This window comes from Lissotriton helveticus, chromosome 2_2 (genome assembly GCF_964261635.1).
Source record: "Lissotriton helveticus chromosome 2_2, aLisHel1.1, whole genome shotgun sequence".
Classification (NCBI taxonomy): domain Eukaryota; kingdom Metazoa; phylum Chordata; class Amphibia; order Caudata; family Salamandridae; genus Lissotriton; species Lissotriton helveticus.
This window is the reverse complement of record NC_136060.1, coordinates 35,606,408-35,633,724: the sequence shown is the minus strand read 5'-3', so window position 1 is coordinate 35,633,724 and position 27,317 is coordinate 35,606,408. Positions and strand designations below refer to the sequence as shown.

The 27,317-nt window shown below is 43.2% G+C and overlaps 1 protein-coding gene across 1 annotated transcript in view; it reads left to right on the top strand.

Moving 5' to 3' along the window:
* Positions 1–27,317, top strand: part of UFSP2 (UFM1 specific peptidase 2) — a 228,999-nt gene that overhangs the window by 69,219 nt on the left and 132,463 nt on the right. Inside the window, exons 6-8 of the mRNA XM_078678042.1 lie at positions 6,240–6,432; positions 9,230–9,376; positions 25,093–25,257. Coding sequence (XP_078534168.1) covers positions 6,240–6,432; positions 9,230–9,376; positions 25,093–25,257 — 505 coding nt within the window. The remainder of the gene's footprint in view (positions 1–6,239; positions 6,433–9,229; positions 9,377–25,092; positions 25,258–27,317) is intronic.

Genomic DNA, 27,317 nt, shown 5'->3' with positions numbered 1-27,317 from the left:
CATCTTTATGTGATATTTGTAATAAAGCTTGAAACATTGAGAGAACATATTTGAACCAGTTGTTGTTGAATGGTTGCACAGATGCTGTGGTGGCGCTGAGTGATGTGGTGGCGACGAGTGATGCTGTGGCGTTCAGTGATGCTGTGGTGGCGCATAGTGATGTTGTGGTGCCCCTGAGTGGAGTGATGCTGTGGTGGTGATGAGTGATGCTGTGGTGATGCGATAGAGTGTAATTATGTGGCATGTAACTAAGTGGCACTGAGTGGTATTTGGAGTTATGTTGCATTGAGTGCAGTGTAATTATGTGGCATGTAATTATGTGGCACTGAGTGGTATTTGGAGTGTATGTTGCGTTGAGCGCAGTGTAAATATGTAGCATATACTTATGTGGCACTGAGTGGTATTTGGAGTGTATGTTGCATTGAGTGCAGTGTAATTATGTGGCACTGAGTGGTATTTGGAGTGTATGTTGCATTGAGCGCAGTGTAATTATGTAGCATATACTTATGAGGCACTGAGTGGTATTGTTTGGAGTGTATGTTGCATTGAGTGTATGTAATTATGTAGCATATAATTATGTGGCACTGAGTGGTATTGTGTGGAGTGTGTGTTGCATTCAGTAGTGTAATTATGTGCCGTGTAATTATGTGGCACTGAGTTGTTTTTGGAGTGTATGTTACATTGAGAGCAGTGTAATTATGTGGCATGTAACTATGTGGCACTGAGTGGTATTTGGAATGTATGTTGAATTGAATGCAGTGTAACTATGTGGCACTGAGGGGTATTTGGAGTGTATGTTGCATTGAGTGCAGTGTAATTATGAGGCGTGTAACTATGTGACACTGTGGTATTTGGAGTGTATGTTGCATGGAGTGTAGTGTAGATATGTGCCGTGTATTTATGTGGCACTGAGTGGTATTTGGAGTGTATGTCGCGTTGAGCGCAGTGTAATTATGTGGTGTGTAATTATGTGACACTGAGTGGTATTTGGAGTGTATGTTGCATTGAGTGCAGTGTAATTATGTGGCACGGAGTGGTATTTGGAGTGTATGTTGCGTTGAGCGCAGTGTAAATATGTAGCATATAATTATGTGGCACTGAGTGGCATTTGGAGTGTATGTTGCGTTGAGCGCAGTGTAATTATGTGGCGTATATTTATGTGGCATGTAATTATGTGGCACTGAGTGGTATTTGGAGTGTATGTTGCGTTGAGCGCAGTGTAATTTTGTAGCATATAATTATTTGGCATTGAGTGGTATTGTGTGGAGTGTATGTTGTATTCAGTAGAGTGTAATTGTGTGGCGTGTAATTATGTGGCACTGAGTGGTATTGTTTGGAGTGTATGTTGCATTGAGTGCAGTGTAATTATGTAGCATATAATTATGTGGCACTGAGTGGTATTTGGAGTGTGTTGCATTGAGTGCAGTGTAATTATGTAGTGTGTAATTATCTGGCACTGAGTGGTATTTGGAGTGTATGTTGCATTGAGTGCAGAGTAATTATGGGGTGTGTAACTATGTGGCACTGAGTGGTATTTGGAGCGTATGTTGCATTGAGTGCAGTGTAATTATATGGCGTGTAATTATGTGGCACTGGGTGGTATCGTGTGGAGTGTGTGTTGCATTCGGTAGAGTGTAATTATGTGGTGTGTAATTATGTGGCACTAAGTGGTATTTGGAGTGTATGTTGCATTGAGTGCAGTGTAATTATGTGGCGTGTAACTATGTGGCACTGAGTGGTATTTGGAGGGTATGTTGCGCTGAACATTTTGCACTTTAACAGAAAGAATGATTCCCATGCAAAATGTAACTTAAGACCTGCCTGTATCTGAAAAAGTGAATTTGACCTGGTGAAATGTAATCCGATGCTCTTGTAAAAGTGATCTACTGCACCAATGTGCATGGGGGCACGTAGGGAGGTATAGCAGAAGGGGAGAAGACAGCCTGCACACATAGTCTTGTAGAGTGCTTGCAAAAAAGCAACAAGAATAAGTAAACAAATGCTGTAGGGAGTCCTTGGTAAGCTCCTACCTAGTTAGTGCAAATATCGGCATAAAGAAAAGACTCTCTTTGGGTTAGATAGAATAAAAGTGAACACATAATGCAGCCCACAAAACCAAAGTATGATACCTGTAAGCCAAATTTCAAACAGTGGTGTGGGGTCTGGAGCACCGTAGCAGGACGCAGTCACCAACCTCTTGCATTTACGGGATCTCTTAGAGCTAGAAAAAGGACTTCCTAGAAAAGAACTCTGTAGTGTCTGGCCATTTTTTTAATAATAATTAAAGTTAGAGCAAAAGAAACCGAAGTAATAACTGTAAGACTTACAATTTAATTTATTTATTTGAAGAATCAATGTAAAAACAAAGCATTAGCATGCTGTGAAAGAGCCATTTAGCATTCTGTGTAATCTGTAAGAATATTACGTCGAAATACAATGCTGCATAGCGGAATGTATGAGGAAGTCGGTAAACTCGCAAGATTCGGCCAACTTGTACTGAAGTGAGTAAGTACAATGGGAAGGATTGGGCCGAAAGCTAATTACATTCTAGCGATGCACAGACGGTGAAAGGGGTGCACCGAAAACACAAGCAGGAAACACATAACAACCAGCAATGGGCGGGAGGTGGTGGTGGTGGTGGGTCGACACGGCACGGGTGATTAAGTGAACTGCAAGCGGTGACGGACACCAACACTGAAAACATGAGCAGGAAACAAATAATAAAATTAATTAGGGAGGTATGGCAGAAGGGGAGAAGACAGCCTGAACACATACACATACTCTTGTAGAGTGGTTGTAAAAAAGCAACAAGAATAAGTAAACACATTCTGTAGGGAGTCCTTGGTAAGCTCCTACCTAGTTGGTGCAAATATCGGCATAAAGTAAAGACTCGCATTGGGTTAGATAGAAACATGACATTTTAAAACAAATTTGAGGCATTAAAAAACTTAAAATGCTGCTTAAGGGGAAAAATAAACTAGCAATGTCCTGAGCAAATGGTGGGGGCCTGAAGCAGTGGAGTGGGAGAGGTGAGGGGGGAGTCACGGGGGGATTAAGGGACAGAAGGCAAGCAGATGAAGCGACAGGGGCGTGAAGTGCAGGGGGGGGACGGGAAGCAGAGCCTTTGAAGAGCCAGAGTCACGGCCTGGGGCCGTGAATAAGTGAAGTGAATAATTAGGGGAGGAGAACTGGCAAGCTGATAGGTAGAAGGCTCAGGCAAGCTCGTGCACGAGGCGTGCACTTCCCAAAATCCGGAGAGCCCTTGGCCTTAAGAAGTGGTTTAACTGCATTAGGGCTTGTTTTCCTATTCCTGCGGAATAGGAAAGGGGCGAGCCCTACAAATTGGCTTCCACATGCACCTGTAGACAATAATATTTTTTTCAAATCTTGTATTTTCAGTGACATGACCGCAGAAGACCCTGATTTAATATTAAAAACAGAGCTTTGGACTAAACCATTTCCAGCTGAAAGGCAATATTTCTCTCCATGTGTTCCCATACCTGGCGTGTCACGTAGTTTGGTGCTTACTTTCCCTCCATGTTAAAGAACAGTAAACGTTTCAGCACCCAGGCTAGTGCGCTGCATAGCTAAATACGTATAGGGTCCCAAAGGCGTGAACGATTGCATTGCAAGTGCTTGTCTTTAAAAAGCTGTTTGTTTCATAGAGGTATACGTTGTGGCATACACTCTAAGGAACTGAATCGCAAAGGCATTTATGAGAATGTGAAATAGTACTCCTGTAGGACTCTTTAAGTAATCTTTGCCTGTTTAAATTGACCCCAAAACATATTAAAAGGGACTATCCCGGAAATAGTCATGTGCCATTAGTTCAAATAGACACTAGCACTTTTTCTAATAGAGAGTTAGATATTTAAGGACCGATTCAGAAACGCATATAAGAGTACAAAAAAGAGCAATTGTGTAGAAATATTTCCCTTACTCATAAATGTTTTTGTAAATGGGGCCCCCCTACATTTTTTTTTATTTGGAATATTTGATCCACCTAAATATTTTGGTTGCATGAAGTTGTATAGATATGCTTAAAAGTGGATTGTCGCAAATAAAAGATTACACTAGCATACTTTGTTGTTTGAACCAGGAAGCTAAAATATTAATAATAATAATGACATCCAAGGAATATAATATAACATTAACTATAGCAAAATCATCCTTTTGAACTTACTAATTGTATCTTGCAAATTGTCTATTCTTACAGGTAAAACTATTGATTATTTCCTTCCAATATATAACAAAAGTTGCTGACATGGATAGAATCTTTTTGATGTTATTTCTTTTCTTGTGCAAGCTTGATATGCACCAAAATGCCATGGTATGGGGCCCTAATCAGTGATACAATTACTGGTAAATAGTATCCTAAGGATCCTCACAAAGATTTCGACTTTTATAGTCGGCCGGTTGCACTGCCTGTCACTGGGAGGGAAGAGTTCTCTCTCAGACAGTCCACGCCATGAAATACTGATGACTTATCCATACAATTTTCCAATATAATAACATAATAATACAAATTATTTTTTAATTCACAAGGGTGCATTACTTTTTGGCAACACTGCTCAGCCTCCTTTCTCACCATGTGTTGGATGTAAGATGTTCCCCATTTCATAATAGGGTCTGATGAGACCCGGTCACCTCAATTCAGGGTCAAAATGTCGTAGACAAAGTGTAACAAACAACCAAACGAATTGCCGCATCTTTAAGCCTTATGGAATATCAAGGTTGATTTCAGATTGTTGTTTGTTATGCGTGACACACACACAGAATTGTTTACTAGTAAAAAGTTTGTTTATACTTTTTCTTTGTGTGGTTTTGCTTTACTGAAGACACTATGCACTCTATTTCACCATAATTAATTAATTTATTTTATGTGCACCAATGGATGGCATAAACACTGTATTATGAATTACTTCAGTGGCCTTGTGCGTGTTTCTATTACAATAGCATTACGTGTTTAAGGCTAATCAGTCTATTGAATACCTTACTGTCTTAAAGTGGTGCCCACAAATGCCACTGTTTTTCTTTAAGTATTTATACCGAGGCCTCGTGGGCTTCTGGTCTGGTCTTGTAGCTATGTAAGGTAAAGAAATAATCTAAGTGTGAAAACGAAGGGTGGGTGTGCAAGAGAAAGACATACTGTCTCTCTTCCGGTTGCCACACTACATTGAAAAAGGAAGGAGTCTGTCAGTGCTGGGGAAATGTATACACTTACAATAGACCACGTCTGCTTGTCCCTCTAAGAAGGTTGTAACCAATAAGATGGAGAGATGGGCCCCTAGAGAGTCCAATAATAGGGGTCGAGTGCCAGTGACACCCCAGCACAGTTCAGGGCCCCACACTGGTCAACGCAGAAGTGCACTTTGGGCTGTCCACATGGTGGGAAACTACATAGAGCACCTTGGTGTCCACTTGGTGGGAAATTCCGTTGTGTCAGGGTATGAGATGGTACATAGCCTCACCTCCTTTGCCAGTTGCTCCTCCCAGATGTTCCAGGCAGCCTGCCACACCTGTTCCCGGCCCTGTCGACTCAGGAGGCTGGTACAAGCTGGGTGGCACCCTCCGACCAGGTCCACACCTATCCTTCGCCAGCTCAGACCGCACCTCAGGTCAGACTCACACTGCACTGACATTCTTAGGTGGTTGTAGCTGCGGGCAGTGGGGGCGCTCCAATGCAGTCTATCATCTGCCAGGCCTCTTGTTGGTCAAGGGCTTCAGGGGATTACTCTGGCCACAATGGCACCGTTGGGTCCATACACCCGCACCGCAGCTGCATTGCAGGATCATCGAAGGAGTAACTGTTGGGATTGTCACTTGCCAGGAGTCTTACTGATGCACGCGCGCCATATTCCACCTCCTTCCCCATGACCGACTTTACCTCGTCAATTTCGTTAGGATCAATTTCCTGTGAGACTCTTGTGGTGAGCCCATTTTAACATGTGACACTAGAGGCCATTTACTTGGTCTAACGTGTGTGGGTCTTTATGCCTTCAGTGTTGAAGGATCATGAGTATGATGAATAGATTGCGTCATGGTGTTGTACTGAACATGATGTGGAAAACACATATCACACACATCTCTCTCTGTTCCTTTAACTCTCCTCCCGCCGCTTTATTTAAGTCTGAACTTCCTGTTGAAATCAGCCATTTTACAAAATTGGTTTGTGCACAACAGAAGAGGGCAACAGATTATAGCAATCACATTTTTCCACACATGTTTTATATTACTAGAGTAAGAAATCGCCTGGTTGAAGAACTTCAGCGACAAGTGGATGACATGGAGAAATGTATCCTTAGGTACTTGAAAGGGACCTCTTTTATTGTTCCTGAACCTCATCACTTTATGTTGCCTCGAGCAAAAGGCCCTGTAACCATCATGTACCCTAGAGGAGTCCCAGACAGCCAATTGGAGGCTTACCGTAAGGTAATACGAGAAGTGCAACGTTTAAAAACTTTTTTCTTGTGTAGATGATGTGCATCACTTACCAATAATGCATTACTATGTTAAACATGTTTTGTAAGTTCAAGTGGCAAGTAATTCAAGTGAATGATTTCCTACATGTAGTTAAAATATTTATTGAGATGCCAGTTTGACACAGGTTACCAAGGTAATTAACTCAAATATGTTTCTGCTGTATTAATGGTATGCACATTTTGTGTTTTCTTTCAGTATCTCTGCCACATGTATCATTGTTATGTACTTCAGCATTTCTTTACATTTTTGTTCTTTTCTTGTAATTTTATTAGAATAGTGACAGCAGTGTTTAAATTTGAAAGGACACTCATTTATGGACTGTGACTTTTTATCAGCTATGTCATAATGCAGTCACCTCTCTCTCTCTCTTTGTAACATTGGTTGAGGCCTTCCAAATTCCTTGTCTTTCCCAACAGTTTACTTGATCAGATTGTGGGAGTCTAAAATGTTTCAATGAAACAGTGACTGCATTCTTTATAGTGTCCTACCTGTCACTTTTAGCCACCTCAGACTATTTTCCATAAGACGTGAAGACTAGGTTTGTATAGGAGAGCATTGTGTTGTGGGTGTTGGTGCACCGACTGATCTTTGACACATATGTTGCGCATGTGCTGATCTAGTGGACAAGCCTTCGTAGTAAGGAGAGTCAATTCGATTCTCTACTGTGCCTGCTTCATGGTGGTTTCCATTCCTGGACTAGGAAATTGAGCAGCAGTGATGAAGATGGACGTTTGATGAGGGTGATGGATGCCCTTTAGGATAAGTGAGATTCAGGGTTGGGGTAAGCACTACTGACAGATGCATCTGCTACTCTGGTACCTAACAGTACATTTGGGCTTTCACTCCGTGCCAGAGGTTCAAGGGATCTTTAAGGTCCCAGTAATGCTGGTGGGACATTGGATTGTCATTGCATGAAGAAATCTTCTGCCAGATTATGTGGCTTGGACACTTTGCTGAGTTAAGCCTGAGTGTGACATGCAGTCTCTCGTGCACTAGGGGCATGGTCAACAATGACCTTTCTTTTATTGTGTATCAGTGTAGAGCCTTCAGACAGCACCTGGTGTCAAAAGCTGAATACAAGCCTGGAAGAGTGCTCCTGGGTACTTTGAGGCGTGCAAGATCCTTCTTTGAGAGGTTATTGTAGAAGGCATTGCAGTCAATTTATCAATGAGTTGATTACAACATAGAAATTATGTGCTGGTTCTGGGAGAAACAGAAGAAACATTCACTTCATGCTTATCCTCTGTCAGGTGCTAGTCCAACTCCAGATGCTATGACACATCCATATTATAAAGTGCAACCATTATTCCAGCCTGATAAGGGTAAAAAGGGAAATCCACAGGAGGCTCTCACTACAGACATTCTTTCTTCAGAAACAGATGATATACTGACAGCTCACCACACCTCTCTCTCCTGTACAGCAACAAAAAATACAATTTTTTTTCGGGAAACACAGGAGGGATGTCTGCACAAATGCACCTCTCCCACAGGCAACACATGATAAGAGAGAGACAACACATCGATTAGACCAGGGTAGAAAGACCAGTTAAACAAAAACACAAACACGAGGAAATATTCCTTTATCTAGGGCATAACGCAACTTAGAAAATAACAGCAAAACACAGTACTGTTGCTCTCATACAAATAGACAAACTCCGGATTGTAGGTATAGACATAGGCAAAGAGGAAAGCTGTTCATTCATAAATAGGGTTCACCCTGATGAGAAGAAAGATGCATAGAACATGGCTAAGTGTGAGGTTGTTGAACAGAAATATTAGGGCACTAATTGACTGGAATGCTAGGAAGAAGAAATTGAAAGAGAAGCAACTAGTCTACAAAGTTTACCATGATAATTGTGTATGTCTAAAAGACGTGGAGGTCAGAAAAGGTGGAATTGTAAGTATTGCGGAAACATAGAAATGTTCCTAATGTGTATTCAGGTGTTTTACAGTCTTGAATGATACATAAGGTAGAAAAGGAATATGTGGTGTTAGAGACTGGACACTTGTGGAACATGGTACAGATAGTTAAAGAGGAGAGTGTGAATCCGAGAACAAAGACAGCACTATATTCTTGCAAGAATGGCTGAATTTATTGTTAACAAGAATCAAAAGATGAATGTGTTGTATTTTGACATGCTATGTGGTCGTTTTCCGTTGTCTTTATAATGTGTAAAGTATAGAATTCCATCTCTCTACTTGCTAGTGCTGCTTTGAGTTGAGTATTTTGTTAGTATATTCCTACACATGCAGGGAAGGAAACAGTGCCACACTGGAACCACAAGGACATCCCTGCTCACTCTCCTGCTGCTGATCCACACTCACTATTATGCATCCTCAAACTTAATTACACCCAACATAGCAGTTTTAGCATGTCAGGCAGGCAAATTTACACGAGGACTGGTCACCACAAAGAGCAAGGTGTTGATGAGGTTGACTTTGGCCAGTGCTAGGGCATAGAAGTTCGGATTAACACAATATGTATATAACTAATCAATGGTGAATCGAATGGAGAGATATTCATAGATTAGGTACTTGGCATTGTTAGGTTTTGTCGTTAATACACTAACTAATGTCTGGCAGACCTTACACAATCACAATTGGCGTTAGAATAGCAGAATAACGCTGAAGAACAGGTATAGTCTGTGCTTTTAAAGTTGTAAACACGTCTGGCACACATTACCTATAGATCGTGTGTATATATAATGGGGCTTTCTAAACTTCTCATATTTTGTCTGTGATCTAGGAATTACATGCTCAGTTTCACCTGCCACTTGACAGACCATATCTGAGGAGAGCCAATATTCATCACTTTCCTGATGAAAGTCCCAGAGAAGGATATATCAGGAATCCACATGTTCATCTTAATCCACCTCTTACAGATGCTTGTATGGTGAGTTTAACCTTTGTTGTGTTTTATTCTGAATTGATTACACACTTTACTAAAAATGTAAGTGAATGCATATCTAACAGAGCCAACCAATGCACTGAAATCTAAACTTTTCAAATGAGACTACTTCATTTTAATTACTGTTCTCAGTAGTTATCATGTGCTGCCTTCTGAATGTCATATGTAACTATAGATCTACAAAGTGAACCCCCTCTGTGGTGTCTGACCTCGATGTCGAGGGGAGCTTCGACGCTGTCCTTGATGTTGGTTGCTGAGGTGCTTTTGCCATGTATGTGGTAGATGCGGAGTGCTGCTTTCTAGGAGACTCAGGCCTATCTGGTGGTAATTTTGCCCCAGAGTGTTGTTTTTTTGTTGCTAAAACATGCTCTGCATACTCTTGCCATCTAGTGTTGGGCTTGGACATTTGCAACTTGATTTTCTTTGAAGAAATTCGAGTCACAAGGCCTGTTGTCCACAAAGCACAATGGTTCCACCTCAGATTGCTTTCTTGTGCCATCAGGCTCGTCGTTTGGAAATGCTGTTTCAAGGATCTTATCTTAACTTATCTTATAAAGTGCATAGCTATCCTAATGCTTCCCAGCACCTTTGTGAGTCAAGTGTACACCTGAAAAACTACTTTAGGCCTGCAAATTACTTGAGGTGTAGACAAGCTTTTAGACACTTTCTGAATCTGGCCTCATCCAATTCGGTTCTCATACTGATTGGCACTGTGTTGCAACGTTTGGGAGAAAGGTAAGCGAAAGATGTACCCCCCCCTATTTGGCCTATTGGATTCGATTAAGAGATCTGTATTAGAGGGTCTTAACTTCCTGCTCGGAATGTAGGGGGTCATTAAGGCTCGAACCATACGAGGGCCCTTCCCATTTATTGCAGTGTGTATCAGACACAGGGCCTTGAATTTAATTCTACGCTTCATAAGGATCCAGTGTAGAGAAGTCAAGGCTTTCTTGGCAGAGGAGCTTTTGGATATCTTGTAGATAGTTCTAGCCGTGGCATTTTGCAGCACCTGAAGTCTTTTTTTAACTGATTTGGGGGACCCAAGATATAGGGAGTTTCCGTATCCAGGCGTAATGAAATCAGTACCTGGACTACCACTCTTCCGCATGAAATGGGCAGTAGCGCCAAAATGTTACCCAGCGTCCTCAACATAATAAAATGCTTTTTAACCTGTGCTTCCATCTAAAGAGAACTGTCTAGCCACATCCCAAACTTTTTATGGAGGTAGATGGGACTGGTTCAGTCCCTAGATTATCTGCCCAACCCCTCGATGAAACTGGAGTTGGGGGGGAGGGGTCGGTTGTTGTTTCCCAGGCCCATCAGTTTGGTTTTATCCCCATTTAATTTCAGTGAGCAACTTGCCATCCAGGGTGTCACTTTGTCAAGGCTTCAAGCGAGGGAGACAATTTGCGTATCATCAGCGTAGAACACAGCAGATCAACATGGTAACACTCCTGTTCGTTCTTCTTGGTTCCAGCAGTTCACCTTGTGACCACAATGAAAACAATGTTACCACAAGACTCTAGCCACCCAGATATCCATTGGTTGCTGACCGTACATTTTGACGCACCTTGGCATTGAGTAGTCTTGAGTCCTCATCAATGCCTTTTAGAGAATCCACCTAGGTCAATAGAATGGAACGCGCAACCTTCCGGTGCTGCCCTAAGTGTAATACAAAATGCCTTTCAGCGATCATCACAACGTCTATAACGTCTTCCTCGCCTCAGTTCCAGAGGGAAAGAGGACAGGCCTGCATTTACAGGCCTAGTCAGAGACACCTGACATTTTCGGAGTCAAAGATACACTCGACGAGGAAGAAGTGCCCTCCGACATTCCGGCGGGTCAAACAGTGGAGAACCCATAGGCCATCTTCTCAGAGCCCTCTAACTTCAAGGAGGAGGTTGAGTTCCTTAGACCAGCGGTACAACACAAGCCAGCCTCAGAGCTGAAGATCAAGTCAACGACAAGCACCTCCACATCCCCCTAAAGTTCTGTGTTGAGCGCCAAAATTCACATCGATGGAGGTAGAACACCAGTCCTGTGGGAGTCAGGCATTGAACACTGAGTCGAACCAGAAATGGCACAAACCTGCAGGTTGCTCTACACCAGCCAGAACACCACATACTCAATAGGCTCTTTCGATGTCTGCAAAGAATTTCTCAAAGAGAACAGACTCCTATCACACTTCTATGGTGTCTGGGCACTGAAAGCCACACTCTGCACCAAAGTCAACACCACATTGGCCTAAGTCTCTTAGAAAGCCACGCCCTGAGCCAAAAACCATGCCGAAAGCTCCTCCGCAAACCAGCAACATGGACAGTTCAGAAGCTCCCCCAATGCAGAGGTCAGACACCACAGAGGGGTTCACCAGTTAGAAAGTCTTGGAGGCCCAAGCAGAATAAGCTATTTATCCTTGGCAAAAATGTTGTTAAACCTTAAGCTCGAGGATTCACCTGGATCCCGAGAAAAATGCCAGTTGGCCTCCTAACAGGAACCAAGACTTGACCATTCCACGCCACCAAGTGCCAAAAACTTAAGGGATTCGGCCACCTATCCAAACCCATTCCCACCACTGCCACCCACATGCTTTGCTTTATCACCACTACTGCTGAACTCGTTTCTCCCTGAGCTACAAGAAGACTCTGAGCTGGGCAGTCCTTACTACCAACAAGACCCATGTGACAAGTCCTTTAGGCCCCACAAGGGAAGTGATCCTGGGAGTAATATGTGGTAATCCCCCCAAATGATCCAGACCTACCAGAGGCCCATCATAAAAGAGGACAGGAGTTGGCTGGTGAGGGAAAAACCACTAACAATGAGAACATTCGATTCACCCTCAACACAGCAGATACAATCATGTGAGGTATTAATAACAGCATCCTCCGACGCAGGAATGCTTTCCTTAGGCTGTCAAGATTTAGGTCTGAGGAGCAGCAGCACCTCTTTTGATGGGGAATATCTGTTGATCCCCCTAGGTCGACCAGATGTTTGAAAAAATCAAAAAGGACAGGGACATTGCCAAATGCATAGATGCCTTATTGACCCTGCGCCCCATATATTCCTTCCGCAGGCAGCAAAGCTGGGGAAGTGCAAAACCACCCAGCTTATGTTAGAAACCCCCATACCAACTGTCCTTTTAGGACCCTCAGTGACCGGAGACCTTTCAGGGAAGGGGGTGTAGGGCAAATAGGCACGGAGAGTGCAGAAGTTGCTCTGCAAGGGGCACCTCCGCTGCAAAACTATGACTCCCCTTCCCTTCCTCCTGACCACTTCGCACCTGTTGGGGGAAGGCTGCGTCACATTCTTACCCAGAGGGAAAACAACTCCTCAGACCAACGGGTTCTCCTAAATGTTCTGAAGGGTACTGCTTTCAATTCCACACAACTCCTCCCAACATCCCACCTTACCTTCATGTACTAAGTTCAGATCACCTTTACCTTTGGAGGATGAGGTTTGCACACTCCTAGTAAGGGCGCAATAGAACCATCATACTTTGCAGGGCTGTACTTTTTGACCTACCTACCCACTCTCCTTCCCCTAACCAAAAAGGATGGCTCGCTACTCCGGTCATTCAACAGGATCATCTTCTCCAAATACCTTTCACGTGGTCACTCTACAAGATGTCTTCCTGCTGCTACGCCAAGGCTACTTAATGTCCGCGCTGGATCAGAAAGTCATGTACTTTCACATCACGATCCACCCAGTGCATTATCAATACTTTCAGTTCATGGTGTCACTCTTCGGAGTCACTACAACTTCATGGTTGTTTACTAAGTGCTAAGCACTAGTAACAGCACACCTACGGAAGAAATGTCATTAAACGTCTTCCCGTACTCAGGTGAATGGCTGATCAAAAGCAGCAGCAAGCAACAATACCTAGTACACACTCAGAAAACAGTAACTCTACTTCACAGTCTAGGTTTTACCATCAGTGTGAAAAAAATTGCATCTTCTGCTGCAGCAGGTTCAGCCCTTCCTCAGTTCAGCCTTAAATGCAGAACGGCAATGGGAGTATCTAGTGTTGTTAACAACCAGGGCTCAGCAATTTCTGCTTTGGTGGCACAGCAACAACCTGTTGCCAAGGTGGCGTTTTTAGACCCCCTTCCACAGGAGACCATCACCTCCGATGCATTTCTTGTGGGGTGCGGAGCTCACAACAGCTAGATGACTGTTCAGGGTACCTGAACCACTCAGCCCCAGGGGTTTCATATGGACTACCTGGAGCTTTAGGCCTTCAGACTAGTCCTGAAAGCATTCCTCCCACTTCTGCAGGAGAAAACGGTACTAATAAAGACAGGCAAAATGACAGCCATGTCCTAGAGGCAAAAGCACCTATTCCCTCCAGCTCTCTGCATTAGCTCTGGAGATTTGGAACTTGGCAACATTCAACAACATTTTCCTGCTGGCAGAGCTTTTGCGGGGAGTGGAGAATGACTTTGCGGACCTGCTCAGCAGAAAGCATCAACAAGTCCCCAAGTGGAAAATCCACTCACAACTTCTTCACCAGTGCTTTCAATTAAGGATGACTCCAACAGTACACCTGTTCGCTACTCCAAAAAAACTCAGAATACCTAAACGTTTCCTTAAGGTACCTGCACCCACATTCCAGAAGCAATGCATTATCGATGACCTGGTTAGAGACAATTTGCCTACAGTTTTCCACCTCTCCCTATCATATCATATGTGGTGAGAAACGTGTCCATGACCTTTGTTCTAGATGAACCCACTTGTGCAAGGCAGACCTGGTAATCTACAGTGGTGGGCAGAACTTATAGAGTTTCACTCCGTGGAATTCCACAGAGTTCCGGAAACGGACAGAAAATATGCAAGTTGTGCTGCTCGCATTGCAATTTAGCACCAGTAGCACGAGCAGCACTGAAAAATCAGAGCAACTGGTGCCATGCGATGCTCTAGAGCGTGTGGCCCTTCGAGTTGAATCTACTCGTGCAGAGCAAATCTACTAGAGAAGAAGTCCCCTGACCGCAACCACGTTAGAAAATGGTGCTAGGGTACACCAAATCTGGTTCATAGTTCTGGAGCCTCACAGGAAAAAATTCTACTACGCGGTGATTGGAGGAATTTGTCTGGAACATCACATGTTGCCAGATTCTGCTAATTCCTCTTGAGGAATGAAACTTTCTGCCCAACCATAGTAATCAGCTTTGTGCTCTGTTCACAGATATTAGTATCAAGATTCACCAATAAGGCGATGATACACAACTCTACTTGTAAGTATCCTTTGCTTCAGACGTCCAACACTTCAAACACTACCTATACATCATCCAGACCTGAATGTCCAGCGCCTACTTTAAGTTCAACCCAACCAAGACAGAATTCCTGTTATTCAGCCTGAACAACTTCATCCTCAAAGAACACATTGCCAAAAAGACAAAGACAGCCTGGCATCATCTCTGTCTTCTAAAGAAAGTGAAGCCATTTCTTCCAGAAAGCAACTTCAGAACTTCTATTTAAGCCCTTGTTCTCTCTCATTTGGATGGTTTAAACACCCTGCTCATGGCCTCTCACTCTACACGCAAGCATTCCTTAATAGAATCCTCCAAGCCATAGCATTTATCCTTCAAGTCCTGAGGAGTAAATTATGAGGATTGAACAGACTTGTATATTCCTAATAATAACTAAGGCACCAAAGTTCATTATTTCCTCCAAGAAAACATATTTCCATCTTACATTATTTTACTAGCAATAGCAACCAGTTAAATAAACCTCTTGGTCCTCCATTAGAATCATAAAGGTATAATTGGGGAAACAAAAAGAAATGGCCTAGGAGTATAAAATAGAATAGATGAAGAGAAAGAAAGAATGGAGAGCACAACTGAAATAAAGTAGTGAAAAGAAAGTAGAGCGAGACACCGAGAGTATACAAGGATCTTCAGGAGGATATGTTTTGTGGTGAGGTCACAAACATTTATTGACTAAAACATGGGTTCCCAAACTTTTTAGAACCATGACACTTTTTAGAATGAGAAACTTTTGTGACTCACGTATTTTTAATGGACATGAGGAGGGGAGATTTCTTTTATGTAACTAAAGCTTTGTGTGGTAGCGCATTTTCATTCACAGATAGCACATTCTCTATTGAAATGGCCACTAACTTTTCATAAACATACAGTTTTACTGATGGAACTAGCTAAAACACAAATGATAATCTGTATATTTATAATTTGTGTATCACCAAGTAAAATGTCTTGATTTGTATTGATCCTATTAAAATCTCTGTTTCCAGCACGTCAGAATTACAAAACAAATGGGCTTCATTTTTGTTTTCCTAGCTGCTAAGTGCATACCGTTCATTTACAGGTTTTTACATGTTGTTGTGTTTTGCACAACATGACATCACAGAGTCTTTCCTTTCATGTTCCCTGTGCTCCAGCTAGATTGTCACATAATGGACTTTAAAATCTTCTCCTACTGTGCAATCAGAGAAAGATAAGTAAACAATCCTGCAGCAATTTATCTGAAGTAATGTTATCAAAAGACCTACCCCTGAACTAAATCAAGGCAGGTGACCACACCACGAGTTCATTAACAGATTTATAATGTTATCAGGATTTTGATCTAAATAAAGATGGGTTGAGCCAGATAGATTAACATTTTCTGGCACGCCCGCCAAAAATAATGCTATAGTCGACTTGCGTGTTCCAATTACTCAGAATCATTTTGGATTCTCAAGCTATAAGTAAATCTAAAAGTTTGATCTCATTTGCTGCAAACCTTTTTGATGGTTCTATTGTAACACCCAGACAGGGCCAACCCGGACATATTGTCAAAGACTGCTTATTTATGTCCTATTTCAATCAAATCAGGAGATTATATAGTGCGGCTACTCACCCGTGAGTGTCTCAAGGCTTTATTTCTTAGTCGCAAACTTGATACATGTACTCTGCAGTGATTTTAGTTGTATTACGTGTAAACAATTGGGTTATTGATTTAGAGGAATGGAAACCCCAATCAGTCAACTATCACAATCCTTGTTGAGGTGAACCACAAACGTCACTGAATTGCCCTATGTTTAACCCTCTGGTAGCTTGGCACAAAAGCAGTCAGGCTTAACTTAGAGACACTGTGTTAAGTATTGATGCTGCACACAAACAGTAATAACGTAAAAACACAACACAGATTTAGAATAATAGAGTACATCCAATCAGTAGAACCAGAGATAAGCAAGTTTAAAGGTTTATGTAAAAATAGCACCAAGAAGCGAAAGCGCTAACTATGGGTGTCTGGCTGCACTAGACTGGGATAAAGTCACAAATTCAGGCCAACTTCTAAAGAGTGCGGGCCAGATACATGGACCAGGTGAGTCCTACTGAAAAAGTTATCTTCTCAAAATCCAGTGCGCAGAGTTTGAAACTTCAGGATATCACAGGAGAAGCTCAACCAATGCCAGCCAAGGGTCCAGGACCTGGTGAGGCCCCTATTGTGAATCAGGAACTGACTCTAGCAGGGGCCAGTTGCAGGACCAGGCAGGGACATTTGGAGCAGGTCAGCTGGGCAGATACAGGTAGACCTCTGGAGTTTGTTGTGTCCCTGTAGCTCAGAACTGGACGTCAGCTAACTCACCCTTAGAGCCGCTTTAGTAGTCCTGGGTTCAAGGAGATGGTCCTCTCTCCTTCAAGAAGCAGGCAGGCCTCAAGCAGCAGGGCAGTCCTCTGAAGAACAAGGCCGGCCTCAAGAAGCAGAGTAGTATTTTGAAGAACAAGGCAGGCCTCAAGCAGCAGGGCTGTCCTCTGGTAGCAGCAGGGAAGTCCTCTGAGAAATAAGGCAGGTCTCAAGAAGCAGGGCAGTTTTCTGAGAAACAAGACAGGCCTCAAGCACTAGCACAGTCCTGCGGAGTGCTACGCAGTCCTTCTGTATTTTTCCGCAGGTCAAGGAATGCACTGAAGTGTTGGTTTGAGGGTCCAGTGTTTATGCAAAAAGAACAATTGATGGACAGAATATTGAACAATGTTACACACTGACCCCAGTGCAGATATCAGGGCCTAAATCCATCGTTTTTTTCACCCAATGCCATTCAGTTTGAACCCAGCTATATGCAAATCAGTCTTTACCATGTTCCCCATGGGAACAGTCTCAGGTCAGGTCCAGTGTTCATACCTGCTTAAAACCGATAGTGAGAGAAACTTCAAGGTCATTCTACATCTTGTTCTGGAAATCTCCCCCTTCCCCTGCCCTGGCTCCAAGGTGCCTGGGATGACAATATGCTGATATCAATTTCTTTGTGGGTGTGCTGGAGGCATCCCCTTTGAAATATAAGTGGGGCAGGGAACAGATCTGCCCCTCCCACCCTGGCAGTATGTCCCTCTCCCAGCTACACCGGGTCTTATTGTTCACTGCCTGGGCCTAATACATATTCCTAAGGGAAGAGCAATTAACAGGCCCAAGCAGCTGGAAACACCTAGAAGGACTCAAAACTTTAGGCCAGGAAAATGCCAACTTTCTAAAATTGGCTTTTTCGAAATTGCAATCTAAAAATCCGATTTTACCATTAAAGGGATTTTTAAATTATAATTCATTTGAGTTCAAACATGATTTTTATACCAGCTCACAGTCAAAAGTTAGCACTTATTACATGTAATTAGGTAACCTCATGTTATCCCATGGTGTCATGTGTTTCCTTTGGAGCCTGTTGTCGTTTTCCCTATGTTAGCCTAACTGTGCACGTGGTAGGCTGCTTTTGCTTCGCACACATTTTCTTTTTAAACATATTTTATTGATTTTCTTATTAACACAGGTTCTGCTGTCAATGGTGTACATTATTCAAATCACCATTAATATACCTTATATTAGATCTCGACATAAAACAAACAATGGTATTATTGTCAATAAATTGCCAGTAGGATTGTCTTACAAATGTAACAATTTAAATTTTCATTGTATTATAATGTCTGGCTAAATGTCGTTACCTCCATACATATAACACAGTATAGGCGCTTTGACAGGTTACACCACTTGTTCCAGCCCTCCCAACTTAGCCTAAACTAACTATGTTCCCACTCCCTCCCACCCCATAGACGCAGTTCCGTGTTTACACATTCATGTTGATAGTCAGCATGGCGTTGCTTAACAGTTGTTTTTCGTGACATAAGTCCGACAATTGTTACCTATTATATTATATAGTATTGCAAGGTCTAGGTCTCGGCAATGCCCATTTTTTTGGGGCACTGATGTGGTATGATGACACAGTCCCTACATACTGATGTTTTGTGGTCCCAGGCATAGTTTTGTTTCTGAGCAGAATCCCTGCAACAATGGGAGATGCAGTGCTCATAGTAGTGAACAACTAATTTAGGAGTTTTTCTCTACTAGGACTTGTAAAACCTAAAAAGATAGTCCCTACCGTTGAAATACAAAGCACCCTGCCCTATGGGCTTTTAGGGCCTTATTTCAGGGGTGACTTATAAGTACTAAAAATAGAGCTTCATGCTTGGCAAAAGGTTTATTTTGTCAGGTCGAATTAGCAGTTGAAAACTGCACACAGGCTGCAAAGGCAGACTTCTGGCATGGTTTAAGGGGCTACTTAAGTGGGTGGCACAACAACAGCATTTAATGGATAGGCCCACGGAACATGTAGTGCTACTTTACTAGGGACTTATAAGTAAATAAATAAAATGTGCCAATTGGGTGTAAGATACAATTTGACCGTGTTTAAAGGAGTGAGGAGAAGCACTTTAGCATTGGTTATAAGTGGGTAGGTGCAACAAGTCCTAAAAGCCAAGAAAAATGAGTTCAGTAAACAGGAGTGATGAAGGCAAAATGTTTGGGGGTGACCATGCAATGAGGGTCCAACATTAAGGGATCAGGGGTACGACAAAACAGGTGCTCCAAACACAGACAAGTGTGGAGAAGTTCATGATTATAATGGGCCCTTAGGTTTGTGGGGGAAAACAATGCATAAACGCAACAAGAAATGCTTCATTTAGGAGTTCAGAGAATATTCTTATGGATCAGCTGCCTCTTCAGTCGAAATCTGATGACACTCTTTTTGGAAAATTATATATCTAGCAAGGAGCCTCTCTGACCACTTGCTTTCTTGATGAGTATGGGGATTCATAAGTCTAGAGGGGCTTTGGAGACATAATGCCTAGCAACGTAAAGACGGATATGTTATAACATGGTATATAATATATATATGAATATGTATTTTTTTAAATATATTTTTATTGGCAAGCCATCAAAGAGATACAGCTTGGAATATTCATGAGGTGCAACATTTTAGAAGATAGTATTTCAGACATGCCATTTTTTTCTTTTTTCCCGCCCTTATTATTGTCATATACATCTTTTCCCGTATTGTAACAGCCTGAGTCAGAACAACTTGTATTATCAACCCACCCATCCTTCTCCCGCCCCAATTTGTTCTTACCACTCCAGATAACCTAACGGCGCTGCAGGACAATTGGTTGCTGGCATCTCTGTCCAGCCCAACAACAGAACTTAGCAGTGAGCTGCAATGCCTGAAATGCAGGCATGGAGCACATCTATGTCAGTTAAACACGAACTAAGCAGACAACTGATGAGTTGGTGTAACAATAGCGGAATGTTCATGGGAGATGTATAACATCCTCATTGCCCTGCTTAAATGCTTCAACCAAGGTCTCCGAGTCCTGGGAAAGGGGTGGTTATGTAAGCCTGCTCTCTCTTCCCTATGAAAGTGAACGCTCCCAGGCAAAATGACAGGGGATTGTCATCTGACCTCAAGATGGTACCGGCGGTCAGCAATATTATGGCAATAACTGTATAATTATAATGGAAGAGTCAACATGTACTAAGAAGTGTAAATGTATACTAATCTGATATTCTGTATTTTCACATGTTTAATCTGTAATCGATAAAAAGAAATTAAAAACAAGCATTGAAAATGCAATAGGTCTTGCCTTTTATTAAGTTAAAGCCATTTGATTTGCTAATGGTATTTTATAGCAAAGCAAATGGCTTTAACTTAATTAAAGGCGAGACCTATTGCATTTTTAATGCGTGTTCTACTTATGCGGTTGAGAAAAACACACCGACTGAGCTACGGAACGAAGGCGGGAAGCGACTGTTCGCGATCGACTGCGCCGCTGTTTCGCGGACTCAAAACTAAATAAAAGACACCTCGTGCCTGGTAATTTCCGTTGTGTGGTCAACAGCACCCTCGGATCAATACACCTCGAAAAATATACAACTGTGTCGAGCACATGGGTTGCGAATACTTCCTTGTGACCTAAAACCACGCCACAAATGCAGTAGGAGCAGCGCGCAAAAACAGCGCAAATGCGTCCATGCGCGCAGGCTCGTTTACTGCAGGCAGTGGTCTTGGAAATTAGCTTTAATGTCTGCGTGTCGTTACCGCTGGGCCGTCAACTCTGGTGGCGTTGTTTGACAAATGCAGATTAGCGCTGCTTTTCTGGGTGTTTTTCGAGGGGGCGAGGTGCCTGAGAGACACGTTCTTGCTACTTTCAAAGTGCCATCCTTGCCTTAGAGTGCTGGGAAGCCCGTGTGCTCTGCTGGGAGGAACTTTCAGTTTGTGTTGAAAGAAGAAGGACGAAAAAGGAAAGGGGCAGAGAAAGAAGCGTGAGTGGGTGAGACAGTGCGAGACACACAGGCATGCGGTGACTGTGTAAGAGAGAGCGAGGGAGGGGAGAGGGTGACTGAGAGATGAGAACGGGGTGGGGTGGTTACACAGAAAGAGAGGGTGGTTGTAGGGACGAGGAAGACGCAGAGGGAAAGACAGCGAGAGGTAACGGTGAGGTGGGTAGAGATATTTAGAAACAGAGAAGTAGAGGAAATAGTGAAAGACAGGAGGGGCAGTTTGTGAGAGGGCAAAAGGGGTGGGGGGCAAGAAACACGAAGATGGATGAAAGAGACAGAGTGAAAGGTGGCGCCTCAGTGGAGAGAAAGAGAAAAACAAGCTCTCAGCTTTGGCAAAGGCAGCCGCTTTTTTATACTTGCATCATGCTTTCACTTAAAGCCTAATGATAACAAAAAAAGTGTGTAGCGGCTAATTAGGAGCCACTGTGTTCCGCCGCCAGTAAAAGATGCAATCCCGGTGGGCGGGGCTAAGGGGCTAAAAGGAGACAGGGTGGTAACCAGGAGGGGTTAAAAACCCTCCTGGACAACCAGAACACCCGGTTTTGCATAATTGGTGACGCAAAATGAGGTGCACCAATGCAAAACACAGGCGGAGCAGAAAGTGAGCTTCTGGAATCGTATCGATTCCAAGAAGCCCTCGTATGACGAGAGCAGCGCATGCGCTGCTTTCGTCAGGTGGAGACCTAAAAAAAGATTGTACTGTCGGTGGGGCAGTGTCCTTCGATCTCATCATAATATGCTCCTTTGATAATAGTAGGGCCAATTCTAAAAATGTAACCAAAGCTTTTTTCAAATTTGGGCAAGAGAAGAGGCCCAATACCAGTTCCTTCAGGCAATTGTGGAATCTACGCCCTGTAGTTTGGTAAAGTTGATCAATGATCCCAGTCCAATAGCTGGTCAGCGCTCCACACGTCCACAAGACATGAGGCAGATCCACGTCCAGGAGTCTGTACCAAAGTCAAAGGGAAGATGCCCCTTGGTAAATCTTGGAGATGTGATGTGGAGTAAGGTATGCCCTGTTTAGGTTGTTAAACTGAATATACTTAAAGTGCAAATTGCGAGCCACCTTATGTGTTTATGACAGAATATGATGCAACTCCAAATCGTGCAATGGGTGACCTATATCTCTTTCCTATTTCCCTCGAAGGGAATTTCTGGCCTGATCCTAGTGCTGGAGATGTGCTTGGACGAGATGTGCACTGCCCCATAGGGTGAAAAGCGTTAGGATTACTGTATTGACAGCGGGTTCTGATTCTCAAACCAGGAACATAGCCCTCAGTGATTGCTTAATGTGGGCATATGTAAGGAAGTGTCTGGGAGGAATCGAAAATTCTGCCCTGAATGTATCGAATGTCAACAGTTTACAAAAAATGTATCAGAAATAGTAGCGATTACCCCTTCAGCCCAAAACTCCAGGTGGGTTTGGGGAATGGTATCTTTGAGGGCCACCAATCCCATTAAGGGGATCTCTGAAGCATAGAGGGAGTCTATGTTTGTGAAGTGCGTAATGCATGAAAGGCAGTGTGGCACAGTGGAAAACAGCGGGGGAGCACTAGCTAGAGAAAATTTCAAGGAACAATTTAAAGTAAAGAATTATGGAGTTCAACTGACCCTGGTGTTGGTCCCACTTGGGTAGGCCCTTCTCAGAAAGGCCTGCCAGCTGGCTAGCTGACCACTGAAGCTGTATTGTTCAAAACCCGGGAGTCCCAAGCCGCTAGCCTCACTTGTGTGTTTAAGAGTAGTCAACGCCACTCGTCTGCGATCTGTGTGCGAAATAAACTCGCCTGGTGCTGTATCCTGATCTAAAAAAAGGAATGGGGAAGTGATAATGGAATAAAATAAAATAAAGGAGGCACAGGAGCACCATCGTCTTCAACAATGGTATCCAACCCTTGACCTACAAGGGCAGTGTTGCCCAAAAGGTGAACTTTGTTTTTAACGACCGAAGTGCTCTGCCCAGGCTACCATATGTACGCATATGTATGTTTATATAACATATCTATTTATATATGTATATTCATATCAGACAAAGTTGTCTGACTCCTAACACTCCTTAGCTGAAGCCGCATACATTATTGTAGTGTAGAATGAGAGACACCAGACGTGGCTCCCTTGCTCATTTTGCCACTGGATTCAAGCTAGCCTGGCTGATGAGGGCTGTTAGCCAGAAACTGGTCCCAGGATGCTTGTTTCCGGTCCAGGGAAGACATGGCTTGGCAGTTTGGGCTGAACTGTTCCCATGAGTCATGAGGCAGTGCGAGAGCCCGTTTCCGGGAATCTGGCAGTCCACAGACACTTCAAAGTCCGATCAATGTAGATTCACTTTTTCCATTCCAAGAGTTTGGACCTCCGTTCCCTTGGGTTATCTGACTCTTATGGCCTAATTTCACAATCCAGCGCAGCTTCTCCACCCCAACCTACGAAACACCTCCAGTCTTCTCAACCATCAACCCAATTCCCCTCCCTGCTCCACCGCTCAACCGCCACATACATGCTGCCCCCGGATCTGGGAAGTGCCGTACTTTGTCACCCTCAGCGAGCAGGTAACAGAAGCATATATTTCATGCCAAAGTTTTTGCATCTTTATTTTTGCCTGTATCAAAGTTCTCTCTGACTTTCTTAACAGGCTAAGTATAATCTAGAATATTAATATCTTGGCATTCTCAAATAAAACTGGCCCACGCTTCTCAATGCCTGAATAATGTCATCTCTGTCACTGTAAGCGTTAGAAGTGATCCCTTAGTGTTACGATAAATAGATTATGATCCACCCCTCAGTATTTCAAGTACTCCTGGAAAGAGTATATTGTACCTCCAGGAGCGTTCCTTCACACACGCAGCCCTCAGGTGCAGCATCTCCGATAACCCTGGTGCAGCCATCCAGTCAAGTTTTGAGCGACTTCCTCTTGAGAAGATGCCAGGCTACAACTTCGGTCTTTTGCCAACACTGCCTCCACAGGACAGATCAGATCTCCTTAGCTCCCCACAGGGGGGAAATAGCTTATTAACAGGGACTTTAGCATCAAGTCCACGTTGGCACACCTCGAGGTTCAGCTGCTGGTGCACAGTGCCATGCTCATGCCCAGTGCGGATTGCGATGGTGAGCTGATGCAGTCTCCAAGCCTCGCTTAGGGCATGGTACTGGGTGGGATCAAAAGAATGGAGCCAGCTGCAGCGCAACACATCTCCAACAGTATGTATTTTGTGCATTCTAAAACACATGGCACAAGAGAGAAAAAAATTGAAATTATTTTTTTAGGCATAAAGTCAACTTAAATTGAACGATGTGTTCTAGTAATCAACAAAAGAAAGAGGAGTATGACAGTACTTGAAAAAGAATTCCTAAATATCTGTTTATTTATCTTGGGAGAGGAAATGGGTGGCATTATCAATAACTAAATCTCCTGATCTCAGTTCGGGCATTAACAATGTAGCATTAGTTTAGACAGTTATGCACATGTCCCTCCAGAGGTGCAGTATATTGTAATGGTTAAATTGCTTTACAGGAAATCCCATTAACTAGGGTGTCGCAAAAGCACTTACATGATGCTACACAAAGTGGACACATTTTTGTAAGTCACAAACCCTTAATTGCAATCCATCCATCGTTGTAAAAAAATTGCAAACACATTGCAATTAATTGACAAAGAATGGTATTCCTTGTGGACTAATACTAGCCAACCCTTGAAAGCAGGATCTGTAAATGTTGGTCACTGTTGATATCCATGTTAATTTCATTAATGCATATACTGTTTCTGGCCTTGTTAAATGGTATCTCTTGCTATTTAGCCAACTGTCACTTTACATGTCATCTGGATGTAGAGTTTTTTGCTGCAATCCTGCTTTTTTAGGAGAGTATTTTTGTGAGTGTTGTGTGCCTGTCCAAAAATGTATATTTACGGATAAGTGTGGTCCTGACACAGAGTTTGTAACTGTTCGAGGTCATACCAAGAGCTGATTGGAGCCATAAAGTACACTGGGTACATAAATATGACTAATGGTTTCTTTTTCCTTTTCAGTGTAGATTCTGGTTTCAAATATTAATAATAACATTACAGCTGTAGACAATTTTAATGTGGCACATCCTGTATTTTTTTCTATCTTGAACAGATGTTTGTTGTCCAAGGAAACTACACATATCATCATTACATGCAAGATCGTATTGATGACAATGGCTGGGGGTGTGCCTACAGATCTCTGCAGACAATCTGTTCATGGTTCAAGCATCAGGGGTGCACAGAACGAGCAATACCAACACACAAAGAGATTCAGCAGGTACATGTATAGATGCCTGTTTGTGGTACAGTGGATTTTTTAAAGAAAGTATTTAGCAGTGTCTTTGGTATCAGGGTGCTAGAATGAGTGCTATATGATGGATGATTTCAGGGGAAGATGCTGTAGTATTGTGCTCTCATGCAGGAACTGGATAGCCCTCACGTTGCTTGTGTACTCTTCCTTGGGACTTATTGCATCACCTTATTAAATGTTATAATGCAGAGAATCTTATTCGTGAACAGGTGCTGATGTCACAGGTGACTAGAGATGCAAAACAATCTCGGGGTGGATAAAGTGCGTGAACATCTGATTATTAAACAGTGATGTTGCTCTGAGTCTGCATGTGTTAAATTTCTATGGCTCTGTACATGCATTGTTGATTATAGACTAGAATGTGTACACGTGAATGCACCTTTTTGTCTTTCTTTTTGATGTACTGTCGCTTAAAATCTCAAAATAAAGTTTAACAAAAAAAAGTATTTAGCAGTGTCAGAGCAGTAATGAACCTATCATTCTGGCCTCCTCTTCAGTGATGTCATCCCCAAAATCCTAGCTTTGAGACTCACAAAAGACTTGAAATGAAAACACCACGTCAGAGGCATTTTTGGCTGTAAATACACATGCTGTGCCTACTCCTGCTATCTAGTGTTGAGCCCGGATGTATACAACTAGTTTTTCCTGAGAAGTCTTTTCGAGTCACAGGATAGTGTGACTCCGCCTACTGCTGGTAATGCGCATGGGTGTCAACTTAGTTGTAAATTGTTTTCTCTCCTCCATTGGGCTCAGATGTGTTTCTTTCGTGCTCCCAATGAGCATCATGTTGCATTCATACCTGGCCAGTTCGGATCTCTCTTCCACTGTTGGTCGAAGAAACATTGTATTTCTCCATCGCTTCTAATTTTCTTCGCGCTTCAGCGCCTGTCCGCGGTCCACTTTTTCGAAGGCCCTGATTGGGGCTGGGCCTCCTTCCACTGCCTCAGCTTTGAAGGAGGGACAAGTAATGGACAGAGCTCCATTCCGCTTCTGCCTGAAGTGTCGAGCGAAGTACCCCAGGACAGATCTCTATTGGTTTGCAAACTTTGTCTGTCCCCAGACCTTCAAACATTTTTGTGCTCAGCATGTCTTGCTTTCCGGGGTAAGGAGACCCTTTGATATTGTCGAGATCAATGTCATGCATCAGCAGCTATAGCACACTGCCATTCGTAAGGCGCACCGGACCTGTTCGGGGAATAGATGTCCAGCACCAAGCGACTACCAAGGGCACCTGGAGCAGTTTAGATCCACAAGCTGGAACTCGAATCGGACTTAGACGTCAATGAGTCTCCATCTGCTTAGCACCCTTCTGAAAAATTGACCACAGTGAGTACCAATACCCCTACTCCTATCCCTCTACAACACTCAGTACCCGAGTTTCGCGTTCAAGGGGGTCGAGCTTCAGGTTCACAGGCCAAGTATGAGGCTTCTGGTCCGCTACCGCCTCACGACCGGCACCAAGATACAGAGTCTGAGTCAAAGGAAACATCCTTGGTGTTGAAGCAGGCCTGTAAGTCACACCGGTCAACTCTGGCATTCATCTTCAAGTCACCCAAGGTGTAGAAGAACGGTTCCAGATCCCACCAAATGACTTCGACTTCAGCAAGCTCCTTGGCACAGACTTCGGTGGTCACACTCGTCTCCAAGCAACACCTGTTGGCTTAGGCCAGCTCATCGAAGGCGGTCTCTGCATCGCAGCACAGCGAGATGTCTTTTATCATACACAGTGAAGTAGTCTTAGTCTGAACAGACTTCACTACTGTTCTGTTTTTAATTGCAGAGCATGAAGGAATAATGCACTCACTGTAGTTGCCAGCTGCATTTAAAAATGTAACATACCCAAGCTGCCCCACACAGCATCTGCACTCACAATACATAAGCAGTGCACTGTAAGTGAATTGGTCAGAAATATTTATTTACGTTTTTCTCGGCCTTTCTCATTCATCTGCTCATGGCCCAGAGGCTGTGGTGACTATCACTAGCTTTCCTTCTATCGGCTCTAACATGGGTACGCCAGTCAAAGTTTG